This window comes from Physella acuta, unplaced genomic scaffold (assembly GCF_028476545.2).
Source record: "Physella acuta isolate Inbredline_101_S28 unplaced genomic scaffold, ASM2847654v3 ptg000549l, whole genome shotgun sequence".
NCBI lineage: Eukaryota > Metazoa > Mollusca > Gastropoda > Physidae > Physella > Physella acuta.
In genome coordinates, this window is record NW_026732068.1 from 372,375 (window position 1) to 396,913 (window position 24,539).

The 24,539-nt window shown below is 39.2% G+C and overlaps 1 protein-coding gene, 2 long non-coding RNA genes and 1 pseudogene across 3 annotated transcripts; 2 read left to right on the forward strand and 2 right to left on the reverse strand.

Annotated features, from left to right (window-relative positions):
• Positions 1-467: 467 nt before the first annotated feature.
• LOC131946261 (uncharacterized) lies at positions 468-2,630 on the forward strand. The gene is made up of 3 exons (XR_009387678.1): positions 468-630; positions 1,045-1,136; positions 2,484-2,630. It is a non-coding gene; the product is annotated as an uncharacterized LOC131946261 (long non-coding RNA).
• A 4,872-nt stretch (positions 2,631-7,502) lies between these two features.
• Positions 7,503-10,055, forward strand: LOC131946265 (uncharacterized). Its single transcript, XR_009387682.1, has 4 exons — positions 7,503-7,567; positions 7,907-8,057; positions 9,084-9,143; positions 9,921-10,055. It is a non-coding gene; the product is annotated as an uncharacterized LOC131946265 (long non-coding RNA).
• A 12,076-nt stretch (positions 10,056-22,131) lies between these two features.
• Positions 22,132-22,616, reverse strand: LOC131946257 (small ribosomal subunit protein eS17-like; annotated as a pseudogene).
• A 774-nt stretch (positions 22,617-23,390) lies between these two features.
• Positions 23,391-23,996, reverse strand: LOC131946258 (mediator of RNA polymerase II transcription subunit 18-like). Its single transcript, XM_059306961.1, has one exon. The coding sequence runs from the start codon at positions 23,946-23,948 to the stop codon at positions 23,625-23,627; it is 324 nt and encodes a 107-aa protein (XP_059162944.1). The 5' UTR covers positions 23,949-23,996; the 3' UTR covers positions 23,391-23,624.
• Between the last annotated feature and the right edge of the window lie 543 nt (positions 23,997-24,539).

Genomic DNA, 24,539 nt, shown 5'->3' on the forward strand with positions numbered 1-24,539 from the left:
GCCTCTATCAATAGGTGAGAAGATGGTGTATGTATGGGGGGGGGACTTCACACAATAGGTGAGAAGATGGTGTATGTATGGGGGGGGGCCTCACACAATAGGTGAGAAGATGGTGTATGTATGGGGGATCTCTATCAATAGGTGAGAAGATAGTGTATGTATGGGGGGGGGTCGAGAGATGACATGCCTAGGAAAAAAAATGATTTTCAAAAATAAATTACGTCTTATAAAATATTTGATCTTTTAACAACATAGCTTGCAGCTTTACTTTTTTTTTAAACAACTTAACTGCTTTTATCTAGCGAATCACTTTATTTTGAATGACTGAGAGACCTACCATAGAAAGCCTGCACGAAAAACACCTAGGATATTTTTTTATCTTTTGTTGTATAATGAAACACCTTGGTCCGATGTCCAATGTGACAGCTGGTTGCGACACACGCACGTCCCTTCGCTGGGGACGAACAAAATAATTTTACTTTTAGCTGCATGATTACGTCGAAATTCCGCATTGCTTCAGTCTCTTCCAACTGAGAGGTTCGTTTGTTATAATCATTGAGAAGATGAATTACATGATCACCGCCATCGTTTTTGTCGTCGTTGTTTGCTATTTCATCGCAGTGGCCACGGGTAAGATTTTCAAAACAGGGAAATTCAATTTTTTTTTTAGATTTTTGGAGTTTAGTTGAAATAACAATTAAAAGGACGGTATATTATTTATTTTGGGACGGCGTGGGCCAAAAGGTAGAGCGCTAGGCTACTAATCCGAAAGTCTCGAGTTCGAAAAGGTGCCAAGCTAGTAGAACGTCTAACTGATGTTAGGGAAAGTAAAGGCGGTTTGGCAAAGCACTGACCACATTATCTCTTCATGATAAGCCGAGGTCAATAAGCATAATGTACTTGTCTTTATCTGCCCAATAGATTTCTAGGTCTAAAGAGGAATCTTTACTTTATTTTATATAAGAATCATTAAAGGAATATGTTATTGTTTAATGGCTTTGATTATGTTTTATCGCTAAAAAACAATGTAATATTTTTATATAGGTTTTCTGATCCCAGCAATCACATCCGAGTTCGATCGTCGCTTCGTTGGTTGTGTGTGTGTTACTTCCCCTTGCCCCTGCGATGGATCGAAGGTATGTGGTTGTAATATTAGTTTAGTTAGAGGCACACAAGATGTTAAGTAGCAGGTAGATACTAGAGCATCATCCAAAATGATCAAGGGTATGTGGTTGTAATATATTTAGTTTACAGGCACACAAGATGTTAAGTAGCAGGTAGATATTAGAGCATCAACAAAAACGATCAAGGGTATGTGGTTGTAATATATTTAGTTTAGTTAGAGGCACACAAGATGTTAAGTAGCAGGTAGATATTAGAGCATCAACCAAAATGATCAAGGGTATGTGGTTGTAATATATTTAGTTTACAGGCACACAAGATGTTAAGTAGCAGGTAGATATTAGAGCATCAACAAAAATGATCCAGGGTATGTGGTTGTAATATATTTAGTTTACAGGCACACAAGATGTTAAGTAGCAGGTAGATATTAGAGCATCAACAAAAACGATCAAGGGTATGTGGTTGTAATATATTTAGTTTAGTTAGAGGCACACAAGATGTTAAGTAGCAGGTAGATACTAGAGCATCATCCAAAATGATCAAGGGTATGTGGTTGTAATATATTTAGTTTACAGGCACACAAGATGTTAAGTAGCAGGTAGATATTAGAGCATCAACAAAAATGATCAAGGGTATGTGGTTGTAATATATTTAGTTTAGTTAGAGGCACACAAGATGTTAAGTAGCAGGTAGATATTAGAGCATCAACCAAAATGATCAAGGGTATGTGGTTGTAATATATTTAGTTTACAGGCACACAAGATGTTAAGTAGCAGGTAGATATTAGAGCATCAACAAAAATGATCCAGGGTATGTGGTTGAAATATATTTAGTTTACAGGCACACAAGATGTTGAGTAGCAGGTAGATATTAGAGAATCAACAAAAATGATCAAGGGTATGTGGTTGTAATATATTTAGTTTACAGGCACACAAGATGTTAAGTAGCAGGTAGATATTAGAGCATCAACAAAAACGATCAAGGGTATGTGGTTGTAATATATTTAGTTTAGTTAGAGGCACACAAGATGTTAAGTAGCAGGTAGATATTAGAGCATCAACCAAAATGATCAAGGGTATGTGGTTGTAATATATTTAGTTTACAGGCACACAAGATGTTAAGTAGCAGGTAGATATTAGAGCATCAACAAAAATGATCCAGGGTATGTGGTTGAAATATATTTAGTTTACAGGCACACAAGATGTTGAGTAGCAGGTAGATATTAGAGAATCAACAAAAATGATCAAGGGTATGTGGTTGTAATATATTTAGTTTACAGGCACACAAGATGTTGAGTAGCATGTAGATATTAGAGCATCAACAAAAAATATTAATTATAATTAATATTTCTTCCTTCACAGTACTCAGCACTGTAGTAAACATCCATCATTCAAAGACCTATGGCGTGTCAAATATGTCGACATATATATATGTGAAAAATGTTGATTATATGTCGATATTATATTTTGTACATTAATGTACACAGAAGAAATAAAGGCATCAGTTGGTTATATAATTTGTTATGCACTTTTTTATATTATGCTGATATTTTCCAATATTTCAGCCATAATAGTTTTATTGTTGCTAATCTCTGCAACGCATACGCACACACTACTGTTTATATTTTAACCAATACATGAACACAAATAGCGGTAACGGGGTTGGGGCTGTTTTCACACATCGTCACAAAACTACGCCCCCTCCCCTAAAAGTAAAAGTGTGACATCATTTATGGACGACTCCTGTAAAAAAAAAACTTCTTGTCACCAAACTTTTTTTTAAAAAACAGTAAATATTTGGCCCTGACAAATATCTGGACTCAGTGGCGTAGCGAGGTCGGGTGTCACCCGGTGCGGCACTTACTGATGTCACCCCGCCCCCCCCCCCCCCCCCAGAGGCGTAGCAACCCTTCCCGGGGACAAACTTTCAATTTTCGATTTGCACCCACCCCCCTCAAACTTTCGATTTGCACCCCCCCCCCCCCCCCCTTCAAACTTTCGATCTGCACTCAAATTAATCACTTAATTAAGTGTAATTATCATTTTTCTCTATGTATTATGCTATTTTTTGCCTTGGTGTCACCCCACAAAATGGTGTCACCCGGTGCGGTCCGCACCCCACGCCCCCCCCCCTCGCTACGCCACTGTCTGGACTTATAAATCCCCTCCCCCCAGCCCCCAACCCATATTGAAAATAGCCTAGGGCCTTATCAAGCCTAATTTCGACCGTGTGTCGGCTATTGTTGTGAACACACGGACACGCCTTACGGGTGATCTGATGCATAGCGACAAACAACCACAACCGGGTTACAAAACAAGACTGAATGAAAACGAAGGCTCGTTAAAACTAAAAGAATTTAATCATATCTACACTATCTACAACTAACACAGTCTATTCTAAACACAAAAATACACAAGCTAGTACTACAGCGGCTAAATACTAGTATAGACCTAACCTATACTAACCTTGGAGATCTGGAAGAAACTGAGGCGACAATCACACACGTTTTCATACACGTTATATACACTTTCATAAACTGGTACCAACTGGACTATAACAACTCACAGCACGAGAACTGAACAGGGACGAACGGAATAGGGTAGCAGGTACAAACAGGATTATTAATTTTTATGTATTTTAACATTTATTATTAATTTATTATAATATTTTATTATAATCTATATATATAATTCTCTTCTGGGAGACGCTAGAAAACAAGCTGTAAGCTCGCTCCCTACCACCCCCACCCCTACATGGTCTGGTGAGCTATGGTTCACGCTAAATGTTTACAAGCAGAGCAGGGTTTAGTGACGACTATTAGGGGCGGATAATTTAGTTTGAAACGATTTTAAACGTAGGGGGGGGGGGGGACGGGACTAAGTGGAGTTTACTTTAACGGAGGGGGGGGAGGAGGGGAGGGTTATCATCCTTAACGAGCTACTTATAGTGTTTTAAAGAAATATTTTCAGTGGCAACGTTGGTAGTGTCGAATTCACAAATTATGAATTACTGAAAAATAGAAAAAACAACAACTAAATAGCGGCGTATGATATGCCGCGGGTCGGCTCGTTTATTATAATTGTTAATTTAGTATCTTTGCCGTTGTCATTTACCTTGCATCGAGGTGCGAACTGGTAGTTAAAAGTTAGGCAATCCATCACTGAGTACCGGCACCTACTTTTATTTTATTTTTTTAAATTTTTTTTTTACAAAAAAAAAAGGCACTGGAGGCAACTACCCAACATTTGATACTAAAAATAAAGCAAATATAACAGTAAACGTATTAATACTAAGCTTTTAAATGAACTAAAATTAAGAAACTACCACCAGTTTTCTTTATTTAAATTGTGTTGATGACGCTCTTCTTGTTACAAGGGAGGCAACAGTTAAGCAGTTTGCAAAATCTGATATATAAAAATATTTATAAGAATGAATTTCAAATATCTGTTTATTAATACAAAAACAATTTTAAGAAATAAGTTAAAGTTATAATGTTGTTATAAATATTGAGTTGGATATATTTTTAAATAAAAAATTAATTCTAGTTTAAAATGGAAAAACGTTAACCTTACTACATATTTATTTTTTAATAAAGCACATGGTTCCTTCTTCAATTACTTTTTGATTAGTGACCTGGAAGCGTACTGTTATTTGAATTTTTAAGAATTATCGATGGAGAAAAAATCCCTTGAATCGTTATTTAGTAACACATTTGCATTTTCAGTTTAAAAAAAATTGTAAGTTCTGAAAACTATGACCCTGGCCACCATATCATGGCCACCATATGCCGACACGAGCCCACAAAGATCGACCCGCGGTTCTGAATAAGGCGGTTTTATGTTAACGTCCACAAGGCTGGTTGTGTTAGTTTTAGTCGCATGTTGAAACAAACTATTAGTGCAATATTCATACTTGTACTCATTGAACTGTCATCATACTTGTACTCATTGATGTTCATCATACTTGTACTCATTGATGGTCATCATACTTGTACTCATTGAACTGTCATCATACTTGTACTCATTGATGTCATCATACTTGTACTCATTGAACTGTCATCATACTTGTACTCATTGATGGTCATCATACTTGTACTCATTGAACTGTCATCATACTTGCACTCATTGATGATCACCATACTTGTACTCATTGAACTGTCATCATACTTGTACTCATTGAACTGTCATCATACTTGTACTCATTGAACTGTCATCATACTTGTACTCATTGATGGTCATCATACTTGTACTCATTGATGGTCATCATACTTGTACTCATTGATGTCATCATACTTGTACTCATTGAACTGTCATCATACTTGTACTCATTGATGTCATCATACTTGTACTCATTGAACTGTCATCATACTTGTACTCATTGATGTCATCATACTTGTACTCATTGATGGTCATCATACTTGTACTCATTGATGGTCATCATGCTTGTACTCATTGATGGTCATCATACTTGTACTCATTGAACTGTCATCATACTTGTACTCATTGATGGTCATCATACTTGTACTCATAGAACTGTCATCATACTTGTACTCATTGAACTGTCATCATACTTGTACTCATTTAACTGTCATCATACTTGTACTCATTTAACTTTCATCATACTTGTACTCATTTAACTTTCATCATACTTGTACTCATTGAACTGTCATCATACTTGTACTCATTGAACTGTCATCATACTTGTACTCATTAAACTGTCATCATACTTGTACTCATAGATGGTCATCATACTTGTACTCAATTAACTTTCATCATACTTGTACTTATTGAACTGTCATCATACTTGTACTCATAGATGGTCATCATACTTGTACTCATTTAACTTTCATCATACTTGTACTCATTGAACTGTCATCATACTTGTACTCATAGATGGTCATCATACTTGTACTCATTGAACTGTCATCATACTGGTACTCATTGAACTGTCATCATACTTGTACTCATTGAACTGTCATCATACTTGTACTCATTTAACTTTCATCATACTTGTACTCATTTAACTTTCATCATACTTGTACTCATTTAACTGTCATCATACTTGTACTCATAGATGGTCATCATACTTGTACTCATTGAACTGTCATCATACTTGTACTCATTTAACTGTCATCATACTTGTACTTGACAAATAAATAAAATTACCATAAAGAACCTTTTAAGCTTTTAAACGAACTGAAAATAACAACAACAAAAAACAAAAAAAAAAACCTTTTTTTTTTCCAAAAAATTCATTGGTCCCTAAAACAAAGATGTTCTGAGCATCTGGTACTTTTATTAAAGAATGCGAGTTTGATTAATTTCTTATCGTCGGTTAATTCAAAAGCTTATTATTACAAAAGTTTGTATATCGACTGTATTTTCCTCCTGTTGAGTAATTAACACCATAAAAACGTTTACGTTCATTTTACAATCACTAAGAGACAATTATGTAGGCCAACACCTCTTAGTCAGTGGATGATACTCTATGTTCAGGCAAAAAAAAAAAATCACTCAGCCGTGAAAAAAAACAGTTCACCGTCGATGGCGTGGAGATAGAGCGATCTCTAGATTTTAATCCTGTTATCTCCCCTGTTCTTGGCTTAGCGCTTACCGTTCTATTCTTTCAATTGCCGAGGTCACAGAAACAGGTGAACACTACTTCACCTGCCACATAGACCTTCAGGTTCGAAAAAGGAAATATTTTTTATCTCCCTTTTAATAATGAATTTTAAGGGGTCGGCATGGTCGAGTTGGTAAAGCTCATGGTAAAGTTTCGAGTTCGAACACTCGGGCAGATGAAGCTCGTTAGCTAGGGACAGCCACTCTTCTAGGAGAGACAACTCCAAAATCAAACAACTGTTTCCTTGTAATTTGTTCTTAGTTGGACAAAGGCTATGGAAGCAAAACAAAAAAGAAAAGCAGGCTGAAATCGGAGTCAAAGGTGCATAACATGTTGACACGTATATTTAATTATGTTGGAGGGAATCTCTTCTAAAGCTAAAGCAGAAGAATAAGAAGAATGAATTTTAGTAATTTTTAAATTAAACTTTAATGAGTAACTCAATGACTAATATGATTTTTAAAAAAAAGATATGTTTGTATTGTCACCGAAGACGAATGTATCTGGAAAGTTAAAAACTAAATCACTGCATAAGAAGTGGATCAAACTATATTACAAGATTTGCTACATCCCACAAACAATCAGACACAACGTCTTATAATAAAAATAAAAGAATGAATCTCTATCAATATTTAAAAAAAAAGTTTTTTTCTCAATATACCAAAGTATATTTAGATACATTAACTGTTTGTACGAGGTCGACAGTGTATAATAGCATTTCTTCTGAAAAATGTTCAAGGCTTGCAAAGATAAAAGTCTCTGATTACTTAAGTGAAGAGGTCAAACACCAGATGTCACATTTCTGTCCTGACGTCTTGTGTAGGTCACTCAGTGGCGTAGCCAGGATCGTCTCAAGGGGGGGGTTCCAATTTTTACCCGGGGACAAACTTTCGATTTGCACCCCCCCCCCTCAAACTTTCGATTTGCACCCCCCCCCCCTCAAACTTTCGATTTGCACCCCCCCCCCCCTCAAACTTTCGATTTGCACCCCCCCCCCCCTCAAACTTTCGATTTGCACCCCCCCCCTCAAACTTTCGATTTGCACCCCCCCTCAAACTTTCGATTTGCACCCCCCCTCATACTTTTTATATATACCGAGGGGTCTATGGGGGGGGGGGGGGGTTATGACCCCCCCTAACCCCCCCCTGCCTACGCCACTGAGGTCACTTATAAAGTTGTCTGACAACTCCAGTACGTCGTCACAGGTAATCACAGCATCACCACCCCCCACAACAACACCGACAAGATGAAAGCCATCATCAGCGCCATTGTTGTCGTCGCTACCGTCTGCTACTTTATGGCTGCAGCCAGCGGTAAGATATTTTTCATCTTTAGAAAAAATTTGTTCACAAATGTTATACGACATCAATAGGGCTGGTAAGTAGGTCACCAACCAGTTCTACGGCTCAGTAAAACCTGCATGAGCCATAGAACTGGTTGTTGACCTACTTTCCAGCCCTATTCGCCTTTCAGACTTTTCAATTTATGGTTTCTGAATACGGCAATTTTTATCTGTTACCTTATTATAGTGCTTCTTTCATACATACCTTGGATGGAACTTGAACATTTTCCATGGGGGGGGGGGGGGGGGGGGCTTAAATTACCTGGGGGGGATTAAAGTATTTATTTTGTATCCTCATAATTGTTTCGTTCGTGCCCAATACACACATGGGGCAGATGAAGTAGAGTTCAGCTGTTTCAGAGACCTCGGCATATGAAGAGATAGTGTGGTCAACACTATGCCCAGCCGCCTTTGTTTTCCCTAACGTGAGTTAGTTACCCATCAGAGCTGGTTGGACTCAGGGACGTTCCACTGATTTGAACCCGGATTGTATACAAATTCTATTTCGTTCGGGGTTGGGGGAGGGGGGGGAGGTTGATAGACGCGCTTAGAATAGATGCCTGAAAGAAACTCTGCTATAGTGACAGAATATTTAGGGTGTCGCCTAAGAGTGACATGACCGCTGAATGTTGTAAAAAAAAAACGAAAAGGTGGATTAGTCTTTTACGGAAGCCATCATTACCAAAGCAACAGCTTTAAAAAGTAGGTCAAGCGACAATATACAATATTGGATTCACATTAAATTAGATGCTTACAAAAGTCCATCCGAAGCCATAGTGTATCTTTACAAAAACACATTTCACCACAACTGTTTAGTAAATCACAACAAAGATGCATAATACGCCAACCACTGATTATGGATATCACTACTTTCTGAGCGTACAGTTTTATCCTAATATTGACACTTAACAATACGAATAGTTTTTTCTACTGTGTAAGGTCTGATCTTTGTTTCCTTGTTTAATAGCATGATGTTTTCTATTTTTTCACCTCTCAGCGAGTCCAATCATTGGAGACTGTTTTTGTCTGCTCGGTATGAACTGTCCCTGTTTGTCGGGTAAGTTCGAAGATTAGGGGGACGTGAGGTGTATGGGGGGGGGGGGGGGGAGTGAGGGAGGGAGGGCTGTAATGATTTGCAGACTCTGTTTCTCTAACCTCAGACTATGAAAATATAGTATGATCAACATAATGCTCACGCGTCTATATTTTCCTAGCCTTGTGTCAGGTACCCATTAGAGCTGGGTGAACTCAGGTACCCATTAGAGCTAAGTGAACACAGGCTCAACTGTTTCAATGACCTCGCTTTTGTTTCCCTGTGAACGCAGGCTCCGACCTCGAAACTTTTGGGTTAGAAGTCATAAGCTCTACCATTTGACCACGCAAACCCACCTTTTTATAACAGGCTCGGCAATATTAACATCAAAATCAGCCATATTAATTTTCTCACTTCTTTTAGATTCTCTCCCCGCAAGATACAAATCGTCTCCCTTGAATGTTTTCACACTCACACTACCTCTTCACAACTGTATCGACTACTTTCGACTAGAGGCGAGGGGGGGGGGGTACCTATGTCCCCGGGCGCCGACCCTAGTGGGCGCTAAAATAGGTTGGAAAACAAATTAAAAGCTTATTTTAGCTGCAGTTATGCATTATAAATATAAAAAAATACTTGGGGGGGGGGGGGAGGGGGCACCAAATTGAAAGTTTGTCCCCGGGCGCCGGGAAAGGTCGCTACGCCTCTGCTTTCGACTTTTTAATAAATGATAGCGTATATACATTGTGCTTCGATTTATATACTTTCCAACACTATAACATGTAATTTTTCTATTTCCAGCTTAACTGTGAAAACCGTGATCCGTCTTCTCCTAAAATTGAAACGTGACACGACCTTGCTTGCTTGCCATGAAGCCTGTCTTGCATCGTGACATGATCTGGAATGTGACATGTTCTTGAACGTGACATCATTTAATTTAAAAAAATAAAAACGTGATCTTATAATGTAAGATGAATCGGTTGCAATCTCTAATAAACATGTCCCTATCATCGTAGTTTTGTTCTGACGTGCTCCGTTGTAATTTTCACCTTGGGTTCAAATTCTTCCTATTCGTTATGTGTCCACATTGACTCTTTCCTTTTCCACTTCTTCGTTCTTACTGTTGGTAGCGATTCCCTTTAACACAATACAGTATTATGTTTCAACTTGTTATGCGCAGTATATGCAGTTGCAGTGGCGTAGGCTGGGGGAGGGGGCTAGAACCCCCCCCCCCCATAGACCCCTCGGTAGATACATAAAGGTTGAGCGGGGGTGCAAAATCGAATGTTTGAGGGGGGGGGGTGCAAATCAAAAGTTTGTCCTTGGGGGCCGGGGAGGGACGCTTCGCCTCTGATATACATTTATAATGCGGGGAAAAATTTGAACCCCCCCCCTTCCATGAGACGTTCCTGGCTACGCCACTGTGCTGTTGACTTCGATTTCCGCTGCTTTTCCTTTGGATTTGCTTCCATAGCCTTTGTCCAACCAAGAACAAACTACAAGTCAGCAGTTGTTTGAATTTTGAGTTGCCTCTCCTAGAAGAGTAGATGTACCCAGCTATTGAGCCTTATCTGCCTGTGATGACGCAAGATTACGTCAGACATGTTTAGCAGATATAGGTTAGCAGAAACAGACGATAGGCCTAGTTGGTTGGGTAGAGAGGCCAATGGGCGCACAGGGCTGACCGGTCACGTGGGACGGTCAGCTGACCACTGAGGCGTGGGGCAGGAGAGCGATAGGCGAGGACGGTGTTAGGTAGCGGTCAGAGACGGCCGAGAATGTAGATAGTTAGGAGATCATGATTAGATAGCGAAGAGTAGAGAAGGTGTTAGGTTGTAGAATGTAGATAGTGTTAGGATTGGTCGTGGGAGTTAGTAGTATAGTGAACAGTCAGTAGTAGAAGTAAATAGTACAGTGTAGATCAGTTAGGTAGAAACTTGAACATATATATCATTTTAATAAAGAACAATTATAGTTGAACTTGAACTGCGTGTTGTTGGATTCATTCGTTACGCCTTCTTAAAAAAAATCCCCACCCTCACATCTGGTGGAGCGCGGGTCGAGTAAGGGAAAGAACGTATATCAGCTATTCATGACGGAGTATGACTGGTGTACAGCTTTCTTCAACTCAACACAACAGCGGGTTTCTTCAACCGGAACGAGTTTGGATTAACAACACAAGGAAACAGTCAACATGTCCAAAAAGATAAGTACCTTCCAAAAATTTTTTAAACGTTTGGGTTTAGACTTGTGCTGGATATTTGGTGCCAGCGGTTTTTCTGCCTCTTTCTTATCTGTTTCTTCAACCACACTACCCTTAAAAATGCCTCCATTGTACGAAGTGGGCACTAAAACTGAGCTTAAGTCAGGCCTAGAAGAGTCAGGTAGAATTGATAACTCGTTACTAGATATAAATGTTCAGAATACAGTCAAAGTGAAAAGCAATTCAAGAACTATTGAGGATCCAGATATTCTGGATGAATTGATTATTAGGCTTGGACAATACACGACAACAGAAAATCGAGACTGGTTATTAACTGTTAAAGAATTTGACGTAAAAACTCTAGATGATCCAGATGCTATGGAAGATTTGATCAATAGAATCGTAGATTACAAGGTATTCGGAGATCCAGATTCCTTGTTGACTGAAGAAGAATATGATGCAAAGATAGATGCCGAGTTAGCAGAGAAACAAAGAGAAGCAGAAACATATATTGCCGGACTTAAAGAAGAAACAGAAAGAATTCGTAAAGAAAGAGAAAAATTGAGAGAACTTTGCCAAGCCAAACAAGAAACGGTGCAAAGTTTAGATACTAATAATAACAACCAGACAGCTGAAACAACATTTTACTATTCCTACGATTCAGATTCAGATGACACGTTCAGTGAAGCAAGCGAAATACCTACTACAAAAAGTGAAACACCACATACACTCCAAAAACATAATAGCGCAAATCACAACATTCAGATTAACTACAGTCAACAAAAACACAATTACAGTGTCAGATGCTACTATTGTAATAGAACAGGCCACAAACAAATAAATTGCAGAATACGATATTATGATATACGCCAACAAGATGCACAACGCAACAGACCAAAATATAGACAGATTAATAGAATGGCATTCATATCATCGTTTACAGAAGCCAGTAAAAGAACAGACACATTTACGTCAAAAATTAATAGCAGATACGCCACAGCAATTAGGGACACACACTGCTCAACAGTGGCAGTACGTAACACATTCGTACAACACCACCAATACACAGGCAGAACACAACGTGTTCACAGCTCAAGAGGCAGCACATATGTTTGGCCAACAGCTATAGTCACCATAGCCACACCCTCAGCGTGTAAAACAGTTGAAGCAGCTGTTTTTAAAAACGGGCCATACGATGTGATATTAGGAAATATTAGAGGTGTGAAACAATTTAGAGTTGAAACTCGAGTGAACTACTTAGAACAACTAAGCCAACAACGCTCATCTTCAAGGAACGAACCTTACCAGAGACCACAGAGAAACAACCCTTCACAAAACCATAACCAACCAGTTGAAAGAATCCACCTACTAAACACATCAAGCTCGTTACCAACATTTAAGTCTAAAGTAAACGGACAGATAGTAAACGCAATTCGAGACACGGGTTGTTCGACAATGGCAGTAAAAGCCAAATTCGTTAAAACATGCCAATATACAGGCCGATATGTAAATGTGGAATTATTTGGCGGTATAATCGCAGAATACAAAACGGCATTGATCAATATTCAAACCCCATATCTAACTGGTCGTGTAATTGCTGTGGTCACTGACAATGGATCATATGATCTGATCATCGGAAACATAGTGAACAACGAAACTATTTCCCGAGTGGAAATCGACGATTGGGTACAAAGGGAAATAATTCAGATGGTCGAAACAAGAGAACAAGCAAGAAAAGCAAGAGAAAGCAACAAAAGTCATGAACCACCCGTCGACCTAAGTAGTCATCAAGCAGAAGGCCAACAGAACAATGCCATGGATAATACTGAGACCAAAAACATTTGGGAACCAGAAAAATTTCAGCTAGCACAACAAGAAGACCCGTCACTAGAAAAGATATTTAGACTCGCCCGTAAACACTCAATTACTACATCGAGGTCATCAGAACACTCTTTCTTTATTAAGAATAACACGCTTCAAAGAAAATATAAAAGCAAAGGACAAGAAATAAACCAATTAGTAATCCCACAGAAATACAGAGGACAAATTCTACACCATGCACACGACCTTACACTTGCAGGACACATGGGAAGAAAGAAAACAAAACAAAGAATTGAAACTACCTTCTACTGGCCGGGCATGGACAAAGACATCTCACAGTACGTGAAGTCATGTCAGACATGCAGGAATAGAGATACCACTAGACCACCCCAAGCCCCATTACAAACCACCGATTTAGCTAACAGACCATTCGAAAAAATAGCGATAGATATCATAGGACCACTGCCTACCCCATCAAAACGTGGTCACCGATACATCCTCACAATAGTCGACTTTGCAACACGTTGGCCAGAAGCCTTCCCACTAAAGACGATAACATCTGAGGATATAGCAGGCGCTCTACTCACGTTCTTCTCAAGAACCGGGTTCCCGGACACCATACTGTCAGATCGGGGCACACAATTTACCTCCGACTTAACGAGACAACTCACGAGTGTGCTGGGGATTAAGGGTAGACACCACGGATAGAATTTTTTTTTTAATTTAACACATTTCTGGGTATTTAATAAGTACATATGTTAGTAGTTGTTAAACTATTGACAAAATTAATATGTGGCCGTCAATAGCAGTACTGGTTGCCATGGGAACCGCGAAAAGGTGTGAAAACTAACACCTTTACAAATCGCTAAGGCTTTGTTCCCATAAGCAATTTTGTAAAGCGGATGAAAGATTTAGATTTACGAAACCAAACTATACATTTCTACGTTTGTTCATTGCGATAGCTTGTACTCAATTTTTATTACAAATTTTTACGTAAATTTAAGTACAAAAATTAGGGGGTGGTATAACATAAGTATTGATATTTTCTAAAGTATTGTAGTAAACTTAATGTACAAACGTAGTTTTGTAGATGGTATAATGCTAAATGCATGTGGAATGTTTCAGTGCTGTAAGACTAAGGGTTCCAAAGCCTTAGCGATTTGAATGTTGCATTTTGAGTAAAAATGCAAAGTTGAGAAAACGTGAAAAGAAAGGCAGAAAAAGGCACTGTGCGTTTCCTCTTTTAGCAAACATAAAATGACTTCTTGTTATGTGTGGAAGAACCATTTGGCTAATAAAATACGCGTTGATTCATGTTGTAAGTTTTAGATAGATTTTTCTGCGTAAGCAGAAAATATGCATACAACAGATAATAAATTAATGACTGTTAAGTCTTAAACATCCTATCATTTGATTGTTATTCTCAGAACAGCTATCATCAAACCAGATTAAGTTTTGTTTGTTAGCCGGTCTTCTCACGTCAATAGAATGTCTATTGTAGCTTACACAAGTTTATTGCCTTATGATAATAGCCTACTACACAACGCTAGGTACAACGCTTGAGGTTAGACACGCCCCTTCACCCCACCCCACCGCTGGATAGTGCGTGAAGAACCGATGAGCCATAGATTACCAATGTTCATTCAACCGTGAATAACACGTCTGTGTAGATAGGGTCAAGTACAAGACCTAAGTGAATGCTTATCAGCTATCCCATCTAGTATTTCCATTCGTTGCTAGCAAACCCTGTACGGAGAGATGGGCGGGCATACACATTAACACATGTGTCGTATACAGTGCGGTGTAAAGCCTGATGAACGCGTTCAAGCCTATCACAGCATGCCGTAACAAGATTATAAAACAGCCGTTGGTGGAATGGCGAGAAGGGGATGAGGGGGATAAAGGGGATGGACTTAGTACATTCTTCAAACTGATAGACATGTCCATGACGCATTTTTTCAGCTTAGTATAATAAAGCGTACGAAACAGTGTTTTAATAGTGTTCCAGTGACAATCAACAGAACATTTGTTGGTAAAGTTTCAATTATTAAACTTAATGTTGTTCTATAACTTTAAAACAACAAATAGAAGAGTATACGCTAATGATGTAAACAAACAAGACAGGTGATTGTTTTGTTTATCTAGAAACAAGATGGCTGCCTAGCACACGTGGTTAGTTGCAACCTATCGCAGATTATTTTGATTTACTGTACTATTGTATGATTGGTCAAACGTATCAATGAATCTCTTCCCATTCATAATTTTTACGCACATGCCCATATATGGACTTTGACATCAAATTTTACTTGGTAGAAAACAACGTTTATCCCACTTATTTGTAGAACAAAAGAAAAAGTCACTACACCAGCGGGTACACGAGTGCTTGGCCCTTAGATTGCTGTAAAGTTTATGGTGCCTCGCGGGCAAAAAATGATGTAATACTCGCTCGAAGATAGCCGCTGTCCACGTAGTAGTGTGAAAACTTGCCGGGGGGTACCATGTTTCACATGGCAATAAACGGATAACCGTAAGGCGTAGAAGTCCGAAATGTTCGGGTTAGATAGATAAAAGGTATTAGTACCGAATTAAGAAATAAAAATTTTGGGGGGGCAAAATTATTTTTTTATCGAAAACATGGGTATCTTGTATCCTTAAGCAAGCATTCACGACACCCTATCACCCTCAAAGCAATGGCGTGTGTGAACGACTAAACGGCACCATTAAATCGCTATTAGACAAAGTCTCTAAAGACAACCCAGAAAACTGGGATACCATGCTACCATGTATCCTATTCGCCTACCGAGAAATACCTCATTCTTCTACTGGATTTTCTCCATTCGAACTCGTCTACGGCGCCAACCCCAAGGGCCCCATGGATATACTTAGGACACTTCTCTACAAACAGAACATAGAACAAGAAACCAGAACAACATATGAAGCCATTGTCAATCTTAGAGAAAATATAATCAATGCATGCCAGGAAGCAAAGCTCGCGCTACAAGAAAAGGGAGAAATAGCAAGACACAGGGTGAACAGGAATAGAAAGCTACGCCAGTTCACAGTAGGGGAACAGGTCAGAATACTGTTACCTTCTAAGCACAACAAATTACAGCTTGCATGGCAGGGTCCATTCACAATCACAGCCAAAATTTCAAATGTAGATTACCAAGTCGAAATAAAAGGGAAGAAAAAAACGTTTCACACAAATATATTGAGCCCTTACACCTTAAGACCAGAAGAGCTTGAAATTAAACAAACGGCAACAATAAACTGCGCAGAGTTACACGAAGATGACACAGACTCGATCGGCAAAATATACACATTACCTACTAGCAAGGAAACATGGCAAGATATCAAAATCGGCAGAATGCCGCCAGAAATCGAAAAAGAAATCAAGGAAATATTAGAAAAATTTAAAGAGGTGCTATCCCCACAACCTGGTAAAACAGATACAATCGTCCATGATATTAAGTTGACTTCACTTAGAGCAACCAAAATGCCCGCATACAACATTCCCATACATCACAGAGAAAACGTACAAAACCAAATCCAAGACTTATTACAAGCTGGAATAATAGAACATTCCGACTCTTCATATGCTGCTCCTATTGTATTAGTAAAGAAAAAATCCCACGACCTTAGACTGTGTATTGATTACAGACAACTGAACAGCATTACAATACCAGACGCAGAACCAATGCCAAATCCAGAAGACTTATTTGCTAAACTTAAACAGGCTAAATACTTTACAAAGCTTGACTTATCCAGGGGTTATTGGCAGATACCAATAAAAGAAGATGTGAGACACCTAACAGCCTTTATAACACCATTTGGCTTGTTCCAGTGGAAGTACATGAGTTTCGGGCTAATGAACGCACCGGCTACCTTCAACAGACTCATGCGAAAAATACTACAGGGTCGAGACGATCTCATATCCTACTTAGATGACATATGTCTGTTCCACAACACCTGGCAAGAGCATGTGAGAGGACTGGAAACGCTGCTGGAAATATTAAAGCAGCATGGACTAACTGCTAAACCTAGCAAAATAGAAATAGGAATGGAAGAGATAGAATTTTTAGGTCACTCCATTTCACAAGGTCAACAAAAGCCACTCCAACCTACAGTGAATAAAATACTGAACATAAACGTGCCGACATCAATTAAAGAGGTCCGTAGCTTGATCGGTCTGTGTAACTACTATAGGAAGTTTATACCCAATTTCGCCACCATCATAGAGCCACTAACGAATTTAACAAAAACGGACAAAAAGAATAAGAAACTACTGTGGACAGAAAAATGTGAAACAGCACTAAACAGGGTAAAACAAGCATTCGCATCGGAACCTATTCTCAGATTACCAAATACAGATCAACCCTTTATCCTCTGCACGGATGCCTCTTCGGTCGGTATAGGTGCATGTCTGTTACAAGAATTTAACAATGAACTCCACCCAGTCCAATACATTAGCCGAAAATTGTCGTCAGCTGAGAAAAACTACGCAGTCATTGAGAAAGAATGTCTGGCCATAGTCTGGGCCATAAACAAGTTTGCCAGATACCTGGCCGGTGCACACTTCACTTTACAGACCGACCACGCGCCCCTACAAGCACTAAAAACAAAGAAGCTGTCAAACGCAAGACTGGTACGCTGGGCACTGAGCTTACAAGATTATCAATTTGACATTGTTCCTGTCCCCGGCACACAAAACGTGTTGGCCGACACGCTGTCACGCAACTAGAACATAGGTCATACAACTCTGGTCATCAAGAATGTTAGGAATTAAGTCGCCGAGAAATCGGCGTGAAGTATAAGTCAGAACTGAAGTCAAAGAAGTTATTTGAAGTCAGTCAAGTCAGTCAATGTTGTTAAAGTCGTTGAGGTCATAGTGACGTTGTTGAAGTCATGTTGCAGTCAAAGAAAAGTCTTTGAAGTCATATTGAAGTTGTTGAAGTCAAAGTGAAGTATTTGAAGTCATATTGAAGTCGTTGAAGTCAAGGAAAAGTCATTGAAATCAAAGTGAAGACGTTTAAGTCGTCGAAGTTTAAGTCAGTCAGTGAAGCCTTTTAAGTTGAATTGAAGTCAGTCAGTGAAATCTGTCGTCTAGGTCAAGTTAGTCGGCAAATGGAATCGTCGAAGTAAAGTTAATCGTGAATGGGAAATAAGTCGTAAATTGAAGTCAGTGAAGTTACTGAAGTCAGTAAAAGTGAAATAAGTCAAGTTACTGAAGTCAAAAGTGAAGTCAGTCATTAAGTCAAGCCAGCCAGTTTTTGTCAGAAGTCAGATAGTGAGAGCTGCTCCACTATATGATTACGTGTTCAAATGTTATTTGAAACGGCACGATTATTATATACACTCACATGTCTATTCTTTTTGTGAAGCTATTTCTAAGCTCTAGTAGTGTTTACGTCTATTGAGTTTATTAGGCTTTACGGATTGTTGTTAGATTAGAGTGTACTGATTTTTTTTTATTTGGTTATGTTGTAATGTTATTTTTATATGTTGTTATGCCGCCAGACAAATGTTCAGCACGTATAAATTTGGGATTGAGGTTTTTTTTAATGGAAGGTACCTCTGTCTGAATACTTGTCTGCGCGGGCACTAAGATAGTCACGTAAAACCATTGCTCATGGTCTCGTAATACAATTTCAGACCCACCAGCGCTATTCAGAATGAGACGAGATGAAGCCGACACTTCAAAGAGTGCCGCCACCTGAAACCCTGATTACGTTGAATTACCTGGACAGCGAACAGCCCTGCCGAACGGAGAATTGCCCTGGTCAAGACAACGGACGCATCGCCACCGCTTCGCCCCCGCACTGGAGTTGAATAACAGACCGCCAGCTACGTACACCTACGTCGGCACATACAAAGGGTAGAAGACCCATCGTCCAAGTTCCCAGCGTCGGAATGTTACGTCATTGTTCACCAGCGCATCAGACAGCTCCAGTTCATCGTATAACCACTCTACGTGGACGTCTCAACCAGCGTTGAGTTTGTTGCGTCATCACATTGACCAACGAAAGTTACGCCTACACCCGCCTCACGGGAACTTACGTAGACCAACGCCACAACCCACCCACCACAGATGAACGCCAATAATTACATAACACTTACACACACACACACTTACACTGCTCGCAGAGCCCGTTCAACCAGTTACACATTACCACTACATTCACTCAAGGCCAGTACACGACAACCTAGCCAGAACTGAGTTGCACATGATTGGATTCACACATACCATGAAACATAGACATACATTATCAAGCAGAGACACCACAGACGTCAGGATACTTGCACGAGAACTAGAACAATGACATTTTTTTTCAGGAACACAGACACAAGATTTATGTTTTTGTAAACTGTGCTGTCCCATTTTGTATTTGATTTATATGATTGATGTTAGGGATAGAATAGAGTAGTAAGATAGATAGTTGTTGATGTATTAGATTAGTAGCAGACGCTGAAAAATATAATTTGTCAGCTACAGAAAGGGAGGGAGATATGTGATGACGCAAGATTACGTCAGACATGTTTAGCAGATATAGGTTAGCAGAAACAGACGATAGGCCTAGTTGGTTGGGTAGAGAGGCCAATGGGCGCACAGGGCTGACCGGTCACGTGGGACGGTCAGCTGACCACTGAGGCGTGGGGCAGGAGAGCGATAGGCGAGGACGGTGTTAGGTAGCGGTCAGAGACGGCCGAGAATGTAGATAGTTAGGAGATCATGATTAGATAGCGAAGAGTAGAGAAGGTGTTAGGTTGTAGAATGTAGATAGTGTTAGGATTGGTCGTGGGAGTTAGTAGTATAGTGAACAGTCAGTAGTAGAAGTAAATAGTACAGTGTAGATCAGTTAGGTAGAAACTTGAACATATATATCATTTTAATAAAGAACAATTATAGTTGAACTTGAACTGCGTGTTGTTGGATTCATTCGTTACGCCTTCTTAAAAAAATCCCCACCCTCACACTGCCCGTGGGTTCGAACTCAAGACTTTTCGGTTTAGCGACCACGAGCTTTACAAACTCGACCACGCCGACGCTGTTGACTCCGATTTCAGCCTACTTTTGTTTCTGGATTTGTTTCTATAGCCTTCGACCCCCCCCCCCCCCCTAAATAAATTTAGTTTGGTGTACCCTTACCCTGACCACACACACACACACACACACACATACATACACACACATACACTCTCTCTCTCTCTCTCACACACACACACACAAACAAAACGACAAGGCTTGGGGTCAGTATTCAACCGACGAACGGGACCAGTTTAAACAAATAATTCTGGGCTGAAGTCATCCTAATTCTAATGGTCTGCGGTCATCCGAACACGAACGGGCTGCGGTCATTCTAGGTCATCCTAACACGAACGGGCTGCGGTCATTCTAGGTCATCCTAACACGAACGGGCTGCGGTCATCGAACACGAACGGGCTGCGGTCATCGAACACGAACGGGCTGCGGTCATTCTAGGTCATCCTAACACGAACGGGCTGCGGTCATCCGAACACGAACGGGCTGCGGTCATTCTAACACGAACGGGCTGCGGTCATCCCAACACGAACGGGCTGCGGTCATTCTAGTTCATCCCAACACGAACGGGCTGCGGTTATCCTAACACGAACGGGCTGCGGTCATTCTAACACGAACGGGCTGCGGTCATTCTAACACGAACGGGCTGCGGTCATCCCAACACGAACGGGCTGCGGTCATCCCAACACGAACGGGCTGCGGTCATTCTAGTTCATCCTAACACGAACGGGCTGCGGTCATTCTAACACGAACGGGCTGCGGTCATCCGAATACGAACGGGCTGCGGTCATCCTAACACGAACGGGCTGCGGTCATCCTAACACGAACGGGCTGCGGTCATCAGAACACGAACAGGCTGCGGTCATTCTAGGTCATCCTAACACGAACGGGCTGCGGTTATCCTAACACGAACGGGCTGCGGTCATCCTAACACGAACGGGCTGCGGTCATCAGAACACGAACAGGCTGCGGTCATTCTAGGTCATCCTAACACGAACGGGCTGCGGTCATCCTAACACGAACGGGCTGCGGTCATCTGAACACAAATAGGCTGCGGTCATCCTAGCACAAAGGACTGCGGTCATCCTAACACGAACGGGCTGCGGTCATTCTAGGTCATCCTAACACGAACGGGCTGCGGTCATCCGAACACGAACGGGCTGCGGTCATTCTAGGTCATCCTAACACGAACGGGCTGCGGTCATCCGAACACGAACGGGCTGCGGTCATTCTAGGTCATCCTAACACGAACGGGCTGCGGTCATCCTGACAATAACGGGCTGCGGTCATCCGAACACGAACGGGCTGCGGTCATCCGAACACGAACGGGCTGCGGTCATCCGAACACGAACAGGCTGCGGTCATCCGAACACGAACAGGCTGCAGTCATCTGAACACAAATGGGCTGCGGTAATACGAAAGCTGGGTTGAGGAAATTTCATAAATAAGTATTACATCGAATTTGTAGTTCTGTAGCAACTTTTCAGCGATTTCAGATAAACGGAAATAAGTTGAGTACTGTTTCTGATTGATAGATGAAGTTTTACATAAGTAAAGAAGAAGAAGACATAAGTAAAAGATCTAATTTTGTTTTCTGTCAAATTTTGAGTAATTTCCGGTGATCGGAAGTTGTACTTAACGCTATTTCCGATTTCTCAAAAACGAATATGAATTTATAAACTACTAATTTTCCGCACTGTTATACAGACCTGTTCATTTGGTGTGCAATTCGTTTTTCTATGAGATTCAATTCTATTTTTTTAAAGTTTAAGTATTTAAAAATAGATTAAAAATCATGTCAATATCCCGACTTGCTATTCCCCGCAGTGTTCTATAAGAATATTCAAGACAGTTTAGGGAAGATGTTAATTAACTTGCCATGATCGCTTAAATCTTGGGATTTACAATTTAAATGTAGATCTATGATTTAGAATACTACGTTCGTGAAATTCTTTTCTTTTATTTATTAATTTTTTTAAAGAGTTCGATCATTTATTTACTTTATTACAAAGCTATAATTTAAGTTCTCAGACCAGCAGGCGGTGCTCTACCAGCAAAGGTAGGAGTTGGCTGTGTCACTTGTAGATGAGGGAGGTTGGCAAAGTTAAGAGCCTTTGACATCTCCTTTGTAACTGGATCAATCTCAATTAAGTCAAGTTTCAGGGCTCATACCTCATGGACATAGTTATCTCTTCTCCCTCTTTCTTTTTCTTGAAGTTTAATAGAGATGTTGCGAACTGGGCCTTTCTGGATCCTCTTCATCAAATGTGTAACAAACCCAGCCATCGTGTTCCTGAGCTTTTTGCTTGGTATAATGGCAATTTCTTCACGTACTCTCTTGTTGGTGTGAAAGTCAGCAGTGAGCCTGGTGTAATATTTTTTCAATAATCACTCAGGCAGCCCTTTTCACTGTTTTGGTCCTCACACTAGCCATTTTGGTTGTGTTCGGTTTTTTTTTAAGCACAGTACACATTTATTTATGAAAAAAATTTGAAATCCTGGTTCACTTCTGAATAAAGCAAACCGCACCAGTTGATAGGTACAAGTTTAAACCTAGAACAATTGAGTTTTAAATAAATTTGACTATACGTAGAGTCAGGGATTGTAACGCTTCAATCAATGATTCAGGATTTTTAAAGTCCTGGTCCCTTAATTTTTAAAAATTCTTATATCAAACAAATTTTAGTTGATCATAGTAAGTTATAAGTAACAATTATAAAATGATAAAAATAAATTAAAAAATAACATTTTACAATAAGAAACATTCACCTTTGTATTTAGATGCTGTGTAAATTTTACTCATTTTTAAATTTCTTAATTAAAAAAAAAACCAAAACAAATGCTTCAATTTTAAAATTACCAAAATTTCAATTTTCAGTAAACTCTGTTTTTATTTGATTAAATTCGTCCGTGGTTGTGTTAGGGTTTTTTTTTAATACTTTTATTTGCAATTAAAACAAGTACATCAACATCAAATTTTTTAACATAATTTTGAACACCAAATGAAAACGAAAGGCTTTGCAAATGTACATAATGAATATTTACATGATGTCATGTATTTGATTATAAAAAAATTGCAAAGGATGGTTGTGTTAGGTTAATTTTTTTTTTTTTTAAATATTTGATCTGTACAAAAACACCGATATTTAGTTAAATGTAGGCTGTTATTCCGAATGTTTTTTTTTTTTTGTGTTAGGTTTTTTTTTTCAATATCAGTAAATTTTAATACAATTTGTCTTTATCAAAAAACAAGAGTGAAAAATAATATACAAGAGTATAAAACTAAAAATTCACAATAAGTCAAGCTTGTTTATATAGTGACTTCACTGTATTCTTCTGTGGTCAAATTTTTCCAACACTACCAATGGTTTCAGCTGCTCTGCAAAGTTTTTCATATCTTCCCCAATCTGTTCTTGTCCCAATGGTGCAACTACACTCAACTCTACAAGGTGGGACTGACCAAGTGCTTCAAGGTTTTGGACATCAGTCTTGCCAGGCTGGACCAGTCAGGAGCATCAGGATGATCAAGTGCATGACGCACACGAAACAATACAAACTGATTCTGTTGGGTGGTGGTAGAATTTCTCAACATGTAAACAGCCTCATAATCATGGAAATGTTCAAAATTGCTCTCAGCATTGTCACAAAGTCCCCTTAATCTACGAAGTAATACATCTCTGTGGTTGTCAAAAATACTGCCCTGTAACAAATACTCCTGTTGAGGAGCTATATTTTTTAGAGAAGGTGCTAGTGAGGCTGTTTCCATTTCATAAATCCAATAATGAGCATTTATTTGCAGTTTTCGAGTTTTATTTTTTTTTTTTTCTGAAACATTTAGAAAGATAAGTAAGACATATCAGCACTATGCCATGACGAGTTTTATAAGAGCTAAACAATGGAAATATGTGTTTTTTCAAGCAACTTATAATGAAATGAAAATTTATTTGTAAAGATAATATTAAAGTAAGTTTACAGTTCAATGTTTTTACATTTTATAAACATATTATATTGATTTTTATAAAAAGAAAATGCAATTAACGTATTATTGGAATAACTCTTATGCAAAATTGTAATTTTAAAATATCAACGTTTTAATTAATTTTAAAAGCATTATGTTTACACATATTGTTGATGGTACATTAGTCTGAAGTTGTTTCCCCTAATAAAAATTTTCTACTTACAAGGGAAATAAGTAGCAAACGAAATCGGAACTAAGGCTATTTTTTATGTAACGACCGATACAGAAAGCTCATTATTTTAATAATCTACTTGTAAACATCTGAATTTGTTCTCATAGATCAGACAAAGAGACCCGATTTAATAGACACGTTTCATTGTCAATTGTGAAAGAAATGTT